Source organism: Loxodonta africana, chromosome 7 (genome assembly GCF_030014295.1).
Source record: "Loxodonta africana isolate mLoxAfr1 chromosome 7, mLoxAfr1.hap2, whole genome shotgun sequence".
Taxonomy (NCBI): Eukaryota; Metazoa; Chordata; class Mammalia; order Proboscidea; family Elephantidae; genus Loxodonta; species Loxodonta africana.
This window is the reverse complement of record NC_087348.1, coordinates 87973398-87985605: the sequence shown is the minus strand read 5'-3', so window position 1 is coordinate 87985605 and position 12208 is coordinate 87973398. Positions and strand designations below refer to the sequence as shown.

General features: G+C 38.5%; 1 protein-coding gene across 1 annotated transcript in view; it reads left to right on the top strand.

Moving 5' to 3' along the window:
* Positions 1–12208, top strand: part of FCHSD2 (FCH and double SH3 domains 2) — a 289630-nt gene that overhangs the window by 162659 nt on the left and 114763 nt on the right. The window contains exon 6 of the mRNA XM_064288657.1: positions 3671–3804. Within this exon, the coding sequence (XP_064144727.1) occupies positions 3671–3804 (134 nt within the window). The remainder of the gene's footprint in view (positions 1–3670; positions 3805–12208) is intronic.

The following is a 12208-nucleotide window of genomic DNA, read 5'->3' as shown; positions in this document are numbered from 1 at the left end:
TGTCTTCAAGTTATTAATAATTCTATCTACCCTAGTATTATCATACATGGGGGGCATAGTTTTAATTTCTTCACTGGGATCCTGAGTTATAATGTCAAAGTTTGTCATTATTTTGTATGATTGCCTATCCTTCAGGTAAATTTTACACTCATTTCTATGTCTGCTCAATGCTGATAGCTCTTGGGAAAGAACTGGACATACATCATACCAAGACCTTTCTTCTGCTAAGTATTATTAAGGTTCTTTTTTAAGTGTATAACTGTCCACCCCAGAAAAAATGGATTTCTACAGCAAAACTTTATTTTAATTTTAGAAAAGGAATTCGAGGTAATCTTTTCCTTTGCAAATTAAGTTAGATGACTTTTATTTAATAAATATTTTTGGTATCTTGCTATGTGCAGAGCACGTTCCTTTAAAGAAAAACCCAAATTACTGACTTGAAACCATTCACTTCGGTGATGGAAAACATTTGGATGTGAATTTACTGAATGCTAGGAAAGAAAGGATCACAGAAGATCTTTGCATTTGCACATAGGAGATTTCTAATACTGTTTGATAAACAATATCCTAGAAACTTGTGTAAAAGAAGAAAAGCCAGAGTTTTCTGGTGAGATTTTTGTGACGTCATTTCAAAGATTTGAATTATCACAAAGTGCATCTGGTATTGTAGTACATATAGAAAGTAATTTGGCTAATTTACAGCCCTTTATAGATGAAAATGAATCAAATAACCTCCATAAGATGTTAGTCGCCCAGGAATAAGGAAAGATGTCTCATTCTTCAGGAGGTAGGGGTATAAGAACTGGATGGCTATGTGTGTGCGTATCTGCATGCATGTGTGCACGTGCACAAGTACCCACAATGTTCACTTTGTATGGCTATTCTGACTCTATCCAGGTAGTTTGCAATCCCCAAGGAAACCCTTGGCTGTCTGTGCCTACTTCCAAAATATTCACATTAGCAGACCCTTTTGGGGAATGTATACTACCACCGGACTCTTGGGCTTCTCTTCAGTAAAACATCATATTGGTTGCTTTTCCTGAGGCCACGCTCCATTGTTTGGATGAACGCTTTGAATATAAATACTCTATACCTAAATCCTCTTTTAAATATCCTATCCCATTTTCCCATTGAGCACACTTGTATTTTTCAGACCATATCCCAGATTTTGGTTCTTAATATCCAATTGTAGCCATGGAGCACTGTCTCAGCTCTTCACATCTTCAGACGTGGCATTGTGGGGATGTTTAGCACTTCTCTAAACATCCTAGGTTGTCATCATTTATTAAACAAGAGCTTTTTTTTTGAATATGATAAGAACTATTAAGACTTAAGGGGACAAGATTTTTCTGCAAGATGAAAGCTTACCGTTTTAGTACATCCATACAATGCAATATTACTGAGACATAAAAAGAAATGAAATATTTAATACATATTACAACATAGATCAACCATGAAAACATTATGCTCAGTTCAAATGGAGTCATATGGTATGATTCCATTTATTTGAAATGTCTAGAGTAGGTAAATCCATAGAGGCAGAAAGTAGGTTAAATAGTTGCCAGGGGCTGGGGCAAGGGGGAAGTGGGGAGTGACTGCTAATGGGTAGGGGGTTTCTTTTGGGGGTGATGAAAATGTTCTGGAACTGTATAACCTTTTAAATATACTAAAAATCACTGAATTTTACATTTTAGAAATGAATTTTATGGCATATGAATTATATGTCAATAAAAGAATTCTTACTATTTTAAGATAAAAGATCGCTCTGAAACCTTAAAAATACGGTCATCACAAAACTGGGGTATGCACTGTTATGGGTTACACAGTAAATGGTATCATCACTTCCTAGCTGAGTGACTTTGGGTGGTTTCCTCATCTTAAAATGGGACTGCTACTAATAATAACTTTTTCACAGAGTTGTTTTGAGTACTAAACATGATAATGTCAGAAAGCAGTAACTACAGTGCCTGTGCGATGCTTATAGGGAATATTTTTAGGTGTAACTAAACATTCACATTCACATGACTGTCATAGGTCACATTTGGCATTGGTTTTTTTTTTTGTTTGTTTTTGCTTAGAAAGACATAGGACAGGAATCACAATTTGCCAGCAGGGCAGCATCCAACAGTAGTGGAGTTAGTCTTCCTTCCAGTGTATGTACCAGTCCAGGTGGCCAACCAGGAGTTACTCTGTTTGGCTCTCTTGGTGACAGATCTGGGTGAAGGAATGAGACTCACAGGTGCAGGGGCAGTCTCAGGCCCTAAAGGAAACTAAAACTTACTACACCTCCACAGATAGTTTCCAGGGTCCTTGCAAGATACATGCCCAGGTACAGAAATCACCATACTTACCAAAGTCCAAAGCCATGGCTTCTCCGTTAGATATTTGTAGGTCATTTGTAGTTTCTCCCAGTCCTGATGGAATTTACCAATCAGGCCTCACAAGCAATGTTGCCTAGTAAGACAGTTGATACTATGTCTTTAATCAGAAAGATAAGCAAAAGTGCAGTTTTCATGCAGAGGGGAAAGTTTTTTTTTTTTTTAATGAACACTTTATTCACAGCCTGATACTAAAAAAAATAAAAAATATATATATTTTTTTAGTAGGTGCTCAATAAATGTGACTAGCTATTCTGCTTTTACCTGCCCCAGTAGGACCTTTCCAGAGCTTCTACTATCTGTAACCCCTTTATTAACTCCTAACAATTTCTGGGAGACTTTAGCCTGTATGTTATACATTTAAGTTATAAGTCATATTCCAAAGCTTAAGTTATTCCTATGTTGGCAAAGTGTTAACATCCTTGCTCTTCAGATGGCCTTGCTCTACTCAGTAGTATTCAGCCTTGCGCCGTAGTTCCTCCTCACTGTCTCGCCCTCTTCCGAGCTTTTGTCAATCCCCAACAAACACCATCGGTGGTGGAATCAGGCACAGCAGGTTTTCACTGGCAGTTGCTCTGAGCTGGCCTCAAGTTTGCGAAACTTCTTGGTGATTTGTCTCAAACTGGAAAAATGACTTCCCTTTGGACACCTAGAGTGGTCCCAAAACTGCATTACTTTGGCAACAATGTATTATAAGAGTTTATTTTTTAAACAGTTCTTTTAGTTATTATGTATATCCCTTCTCCTAGAATGTAGCCAAGCAGTCAGGCTGGGGTAATTCTGAGTAATAATTGTTATGTTGTACCCGACTTTCTCATTTCTGTACTTCATCTTGGGTTTATCAAGTCAGATTTCTCAGGTTTCACTCCTTCCCTAGGGATGAATTTTTCAGTAGCTGTTGTATCATCAGTTTCCCAAACATACTAAGTTTATTAGGCTGGTGAAGAATTAAGAATTGCTTTATGCTTTTGCCGTTATTGTCATCATCTCTTCAGCAGTAAGAACATTTTCACGGTTGCTCGTATGCCTTACCTTAATGTCAGTCATCAGCAACACTCAGGGGTTATTTCTCAAAGCAGAATTGTTAAGCAAACGCTGACACTATTCGATATGGCACTTGAGATGGGAGTACCAGCTGTTCACTGAATTTTAATTTGCAATTTCAAGGAAACTAAAATACTGATTCTTCTCGAGTTTCCATTGTGAGGGCATAGTCCATACTCCGTAGGATAAACTCGTTTTCTTTAAGTCTGAAATCTAAAATCGTAATAATTGCACTTTGTATTTTACAGTGTGTGGACCAGTTGACAAAGATCCAAACCGAATTACAAGAGACAGTGAAAGATTTAGCTAAAGGCAAAAAGAAGTACTTTGAGACTGAACAGATGGCTCATGCAGTACGAGAGAAAGCTGACATCGAGGCCAAGTATGTGTTTGAGCATTTGTAAAAAAAAAAAAAAAAAAGATTATGGAAATAAATGTTACCTTTGCTAATACTTCGTTCTCTGATAATACAGAGCATAGACTCATTCCTAGGTTTTGTTGGTTTTGTTTGGTTGACAGATTTTACTTACTTTAGGTCACATTTTTTAATATTGACAGGTTTTTCTCTAAATTAGCATAGCAAAATGGAAATATTTGGTTTTCCACATTAAATTGAATTTTGAAAGTGAAAGAAGATAAATGAGTATTGTATATACAGAGTTGAAAGCTTAGCAAAAGTCTAGTTGAAGTTGCTATGGTATCTCAATATCAGGGTTTCAGAATCTTATTTTCCTCATGCTAAATTCCAAATTAATGTAGTTGGAAATGACGGTGATCCTTAGGATGCCATTGACCATGGACGCATCAGGTAAACAAGAGCACTGACCTCAATATAGAAAACCTGCCCCAAGCAAAGTTTTTACCTCATACATAAAATTCTAGTATATATAATTTTTAATGCATGTTTTTTATGAAAATGAATTTTAGTTCATAGTTAACATTGCAAAAATAAGCTGTTAGCATAAATAATAATATATACAGTATTTTGGCATAATTTTTGTTTTGGGATAAAATTGTATAATAGCATGATACTCTTCACTTCAGATTTGACTTTTAAAGAAAGATGATAATCTTTTGATATGTAAATCATTCTTTTTGAAGAGCACATCCTATCAAGAGTTTGTTGATTTTCTCTGTTCTAGGTGTTAAGTACTCTAGCAGATCCTCATTTGTCAGGATCTTGGCCTGTGATTTGAACAATTTTCCAACATTTTTTCATCAGCTTCATGAAACCTGCGTCTTTTCTAAGATCTATGATTACTCTTTGTCATTGGTTTTATTTATTTATTTTTTTAATAATAATTTATTGTGTTTTAGATGAAAATTTCCGTGGCATATTAGGTTCCCATTTAACAGTTTTTATGCAAATTTTCGATGTGTCAGCATTCTCATTATTTCCATTCTGTTTCCCTTGATCTAGTTTCCTTTCCCCTCCTTGCGTTCTCGTCTTTGCCTTTGGGTAAATGTTGACCGTTTGGTGTCATATAGTTGATCGTTTAAGGGAACGTATTACTCATGGGCAATATTGTTTACTTTATAAACCAATCTGTTATGTGGCTGAAAGATGACTTCCAGACGTGGCTTCAGTTCCAGGTTCAAAGGGTATCTTAGGGCAATAATCTCAGGGGTTCCTCTAGTCTGTATTGGTCCAGTGCGTCTGGTCTTTTTTAGGAATTGTGGGCATATTTTATCAACTATATCAACTTCATTTTCTATATATGTGAATTGTAAGACCTTTCTTTTGAGAATTATTAGGAAAAAGAACTGACAGTTGGTAACAGAAAGATATAAAGCAAGCTATAGAGTAGAGATTTTTGCATTGACAAAATCTCTACTCTTCATAGAACTGGACTGTGAAAGGAAAGTTGAGATTCCTGTTACAGAAGTGCACTGATGCAAATCTAGTAGTCTGAACTCCGAGTCATGAAATCAGAAAGGCTGTGAACACTTAACACAAATAGACTGGCAAGGAAGAGAGTGTTTTTCTAATATGTTTTTATATGCAAGAAATTTAAGCAACTTGATAAGCATCTTTTGAAAACTCAAGGGGCCCTGGAAAGTTTATTTAGTACCAAAGGATGGTAAATGAATACTCAGTGTTACTGGCAATCGTATTTAATATTTTTCTAATTTATTTTTATCTTTATTTCATTTTTGTGAGTGTACATATACAAATCTGTAGTTTCATAGAGTCAGTGAGCCCATCTTTCCAGTAAGACCCGAGTTTTTAAATAGGGACATCTCCTTTAGGAATATCCTATCGTGGTGATTTTCAGGTACCTGTTTTTTAAACCTCAGGGATTTTAGAGCAGAGAGTTGACAGATTTGTAGATTATATAAATGCCTGATTTAACCAGGTCCCATAGGGTGAAAATGGAGACAGTTGTAGTCTCTACCTAAAAAGTGTAGATTTGAAAGGGTCTCATTCACAGCTGAGCCGTGGTTGTGCAGTGGTTAACCACTTAACTGCTAACCAAAAGCTCAGCATTTCAAACCAACCAGCCACTCCTCAGGAGAAAGACATGTGACCGTCAGCTTCCATAAAGATTCACAGCCTTGGAAACCCTATGAGGCAGTTCAGCTCTGTCGTATAGTTGTCCCTGTGAGTTGGAGGCGACTTGACGGTGATGGGTTTTTGTTTTGGAATTCACAGTTGCTGATTCTAACTCTAATATGGCCCCAATTCACTACATAAGCCAGAGACTTCATCAGCCTGAGACCAGAGCTAGATAGTGCCCAGCTACCACCAATGACTGCCCTGACAGGGAATACAACAGAGAGTCCTTGGCAGAGCAGGAGAAAAGTGGGGTACAGAACTCAAATTCTAGTAAAGACCAGACTTAATGGTCTGACTAAGACTGGAGGGACCCCAGAAAACATGATCCCTGAACTCTCTAGCCCAGAACTGGAACCATTCCCAAAGCCAACTCTTCAGACAAAGATTAGACTGAACTGTGAGTCAGAATTGACTCAACGGCAGTGGTTATAAGACATAAAACGATATTCGAGAAGAGAGTGCTTCTTACCTCAAGTAGAGATGAGACTAAATAGGCAGCTCCTGTCCAGAGGCAAGATGAGAAGGCAAAAAGGAATAGGAGCTCGCTGAATGGATATGGGAAATCCAGCGTGGAAAGGAGAAGTATACTGTCATAGGGAGAGCAACTAGGTTCACATAACAATCTGCGTATAGATCTCTGTATGAGAAACTAACTTGAACTATAAGCTTTCACTTAAAGCACAATAAAGAAAAAAATAATAAATGGCCCAAAACTCAAAGAGGACAAAACAGGATAGATATTTTAGTTCAGTATATAACTTTACTGAAAAATTAACTCAACAATAAAGTAAAAAATGCCTTTTAAAAATGTTCATTCATTCACCAAATTTTTGAGTAATTACTTTATATTCAGGACTGTGGGTACAGAGATAAATAAGGCAAAGCCTAGAATTAAAGACAAATGTGTTTTAAAATAACTTTATTCGCATTCAAAGAATGCTTTACATTACTCAGCTAGTAACTTACAATTTATTTAGAGTAGTAGTGTGACAATCCTGTTATAAAAAACAGAGAAAATGGAGAGATCAATTTTGTTCAATGATAAGGAAAACTTTAATAGAAGAAGCGACATTTGAACAGTCTTAAAGAATGAGTATGATTTTTCTAAGTAGAGATGAGATTAAGAAGGGGAAATGACAAAGCCAATTCCTCAGACAGGGATTAGACTGGATTATAAGATAGAAAATGAAACTGGTGAGGCGTGAGCTTCTTGGCTCAAGTAGACATATGAGACTTTGTGGGCAGCTCCTGTCTGGAGGGAAGATGAGAAGGCAGAGGGGGACAGAAGCCAGCTGAATGAACATGGGGAATACAGGGTGGAGAGCAACTAGCAGTATATAGCAAGGCGTATATAAATTTTTGTACAGGAGACTGACTTGATTTGTAAACGTTCACATACAGCACAAAAAAAAATTGAAAAAAAAGGGGAAATGAAAACTGGACTACATAAAATTATGATAGATGATTTCGTAGAAGGTGAGATGCATGCATTGGGAGAGACCATAAAAGAAAGGGATATGGTTTAAAAGAGAGAGTGAGTTTCTTTTAAATACGTACCTTGTGAAGAGGCTGTGGGACATTGGGGTGAATTTGTTTGCTAAGGAGTCAAATATTTGGCTCTAAGATAAGAATTGGACCTCGAGATCCTGCTTTGTTGGTCACTTGCCTATCAGATGATAGCTCTTGTTCTTAGGTGCCATTAAGTCAGTTCTGACTCAGAGCAGTCCTGTATACAAAAGAACAAAACACCATCCAGTCCCACACCATTCTCATAATAAGTTATGTTTGGGCCCTTTTGTTGCAACCATTGTGTCAGTCCATCTAGTTGAGGATCTTCCTCTTTATAAATTAGAGAATTTACCAAGCATCATGTCCTTTTTCAGGGACTGGTCCCTCCTTGCCTTAGTTATCTAGTGCTGCAGTAACAGAAATACCACAAGTGGATGGCTTCAAAAAAACAGAAGTTTCTTCTATCACAGTCTATTAGGCTAGAAGTCCAAATTCAGGGTGCCAGCTCCAGGAGAAGGCTTTCTCTCTCCATTGGCTCTGGAGGAAGGTCCTTGTCATCAGTCTTCCCCTGGTCCAAGAGCGTCTCTGCACAAGGACCCTGGGTACAAAGGACATGCTCTGCTCCACATGCTGCTTTCTTGGTGGTGTGAGGTCCCCATTCTTCTAGTCCAAGTGGTGACTCCAACATTTGAGACTGAAGCAGTTCTGCTTCCTGTGTTCCTTGTCTCTTCAGCTTCTGCGGAACATGGGTAATACAGAGTAGAGAGCCTGGTTTCTTGGCCTCTTGGCCCCTTGGGCTTCACTGCCTGTGTCTGCCTTCCTGGGGCAAGTGTTCCAGAGCTCTGTAGCTCCACCAATAAGTGCCCGGAGGCACCTCACTCTGCCAGGAAGCCTGTGCAGAGATACTTAGCTCTCTCACTCCATGGATCAGCTCTAGCGCTGTCTCACACCAGTCTCCTGGTTCAGCTGCTGCTGGTCCTCTGCTGCTGCCATTTTTCTGCTGCTGCCGTTGTCTCCAGTGTAACAGCTTTCCTCTTTTCCTCCTGAGTCCTCACCAGAATTGTCTGACATCCATAATTCCACCAATAGTCTCTTCAAGGCAATCCTGGCTTTTACGATTTAGGCACTCTAAAACTCTTCCAGCCTTTATCTATTCATGGTTTCAAAACTGCCTCCACATTTTAGGTGTCTGTTAGAGCAGCACCCCACTCCCTTGGGTACCACATTCTGTCTTAGCTATCTAGTGTGGCTATAACAGACATACCACAAGTGGATGGCTTTAACAAACAGAAGTTTATTCTCTCACAGTTCAGGAGGCCAGCATTTTGAATTCAGGGTACCAGCTCCAGGAGAAGGGTTTCTTTCTGATGACTCTGAGGGAAGGTCCTTTTTACCAATCTTGCCATGGTCGTGGAGCTTCTCGGCGCAGGCACCTCATGCCACCAAGAAAGAAGCACCAGGAGCATAGCACGTCCTTTGAACCTGGAGTCCCTGTGCTGAGAAGCTCCTCAACCAGGGGAAGATGGATAACAAGCACCTACCCCCAGAGCCGACAGAGAGAGAAAGCTTTCCGTTGGAGCCAATGCCCTGAATTTGGACTTCTAGCCTCCTAGACTGTGAGAGAACAAACTTGTGATTGTTAAAGCCATCCACTTGTGGTATTTCTGTTACAGCAGCACTGGATGACTAAGACACACCTGATAACGTGTCCAAAGGACATGAGATGAAGTCTCGCCATCCTCGCTTCTGAGGAGCATTCTGGCTGTACTTCTTCCAAGTCATATTTGCCCCTCTGGCAGTCCATGGTGTATTCAGTATTCTTCACCAATACCATAATTCAAAGGCATCAGTTCTTCTTCAGTCTTCCTTATTCACTGCCCAGCTTTTACATGCATATGAGGTAATTGAAAATACCATGGCTTAGGTCAGGTGCACTTTAGTCCTTAAAGTGACATCTTTGGTTTTTAATATTTTAAAGAGGCCTTCTGCAGCAGGTTTTCCCAGTAAAATACGTCTTTTGATTTCTTGACTGCTGCTTCCGTGAGCATTGGTTATGGTTCCAAGTAAAATGAAATCCTTGACAACTTCAGTGTTTTCTCTGTTTATCATGATATTGCTTAACTGGTCTAGTTATGAGGATTTTTGTTGTCTTTATGTTGAGGTGTAATCCATATTGAAGGCTGTAGCCTTTGATCTTCATCAGTAAGTGCTTCAAGTCCTCTTCACTTTCGGCAAGCAAGGTTGTGTTATCTGTATAACGCAAGTTTTTAATGAGTCTTCCTCCGACCCTGATGCCCCGTTCTTCATATAGTCTAGCTTCTTGGATTATTTGCTCAGCATATAGATTGAATAAGTAATGGTGAAATAATACAACCCTGATGCACACCTTCCCTGCAGTATCCCCTTGTTCTGTTCAAATGACTGCTTCTTAGTCTATGTAAAGGTTTGGCATGAACACAATTAAGTGTTCTGGAATTCCCGTTCTTCTCAATGTTATCCATAATTTGTTATGATCTGGACAGTCCAGTGCCTTTGCATAGTCAATAAAACACTGTTACTCTTTGCTTTTAGCCAAGATCCATCTGACATCAGCAATGATATCCCTTGTTTCATATCCTCTCCTGAATCCAGCTTGAATTTCTGGCAATTCCCTGTCAGTGTACTGCAGCAACTTTTTTGAATTATCTTCTGCAAAATTTTACTTGTATGTGATATTAATGATATTGTTCAGTAATTTCACATTCTGTTGGATCACATTTCTTTGAAATGGGCATGTATATGAATCTCTTATGTAGAAACCAGTTAGCTGTCTTCCAAATTTCTTGGCATAGACAAGTGAGCACTTCCATCATTCCATCGATTTGTAGAAACATCACAATTGGTGTTCCGTCATTACCTGCGTGGGGCCTTGTTTTTCACCAATGCCTTCAGTGTAGCTTGGCCTAGTTCTTTCAGTACCATTGGTTCTTGATCATATGCTACTTCATGAAATGGTTGAGTGTAGCCCAGTTGTTCTTGATACAGTGACTCTGTGTATTCCTTCCATCTGCTTTGATGCTTCCTGCATCATTCAGCATTTTCCCTATAGAATGCTTCAATATTGCAAGACTTGAATTTTTTTCTTCAGTTCTTTCACCTTGAGAAATGCTACGTGTGTTCTTCCCTTTTGATTTTCTGACTCCAGGTCTTTGCACATTTCATTATAATGCCTTACTTTATCTTTTCAAGCTCCCCATTAATCTTCTGATCAGCTCTTTTATTTCATCATTTCTTCTGTTCCCTTTTGCTACTCTGTGTTCAAGAGCAAGTTTCAGAGTCTCTTCTAACATCCATTTTGGTCTTTTCTTTCTTTACTGTCAGTTTAATGACCTTTTGCTTTCTTCATGTATGATGTACTTGATGTCATCCCACAACTCGTCTGGTCTTCGGTCATTAGTGTTCATATGAATCTGTTTTTGAGACAGTCTGTAAATTCGGATGGGATATATTCACAGTTGCACTTTGGCTCTCGTGGACTTGTTTAAATTTTCTTCAACTTTAACTTGCATATGAGTAATAGATGGTCTGTTCCACAGTCAGCCCCTGGCCTTGTTCTGACTGATGATACTGCATGTCTCATCATCTCTTTCCACAGATGTAGTTAATTTGATTGCTGTGTGTCCCATCCGGTTTGGTCCATGCATATAGTCACTTTTGTATTGTTCAAAAAAGATATTTCCAATGAAAAGGCCATTGGTCTTGCAAAATTTTACCATGCTATCTCTAGGTTCTATCACCAAAGACCTATTTTTCAACTACTGTTCCTTCTTTGTTTCCAACTTTGCCATTTCAGTCACCAGTAATTATCAATGCAAGCATCTTGATTTATGTTTGATCAATTTCAGACTGCAGAAATATATAAAAATCTTCATTTTCTTCATATTTGTCATTAGAGTTGGTGCATAAATTTGAATAATGATAGTTACAGGGATGAAGTCATATAAATATTACAATGAGACTAGATGTTGGAGTTTAGTAGCATAAGAAGCATTAACATTTGAGGGGTAGTTGAGGGAAAGGAGACCCCAGTATAGTTCATAAGTTTTGTATGTCTTGTTTTTTCTAGATTGTTATCTTTGAGGTGTAACTGTCTTATTCTATCACTAATACCTACCTTAGTACTGCACAAGAAGCTAAAGGAATTAACAAATGAAGCAGAAGCCAGAAACTTAAAACCTTACATTGGAAAATCTAGGTGCAACTCATCCTCTTTGGAAGATGACTATAGGAAAAGGAGAATTGAGAATACCCCACAGTCTTTCTTACCCTGAATACCCACTGCCGTCGAGTCGATATCCGACTCACAGCGACCCTATAGGACAGAGCAGACCTGCCCCATAGAGTTTCCAAGGAGTGCCTGGTAGATTCGAACTGCCGACCTCTTGGTTAGCAGCTGCAGTACTTAACCACTACACCACCAGGGTTTCCTGAATAGGCTGTCTCATCTCAACTCTTGACATTTGTGGGATTTTCTTTTTAGATAAAAAATTAATAGAAAAACCTGCTTAATAAAAACAAAAAACACATGAAATATGTATATGACAAGGAAGAAAATAACAGGGATGTTTTAGAGCTTTTTTTTTTTTTTTTTTAACAATAAGGAAGTAGTTGAGGTGCATGTGTGTGTGTGTACATCCCTGAATGTTTTCTCTGGTGTTTGAAAGATGAGAGCCTGCTTTTG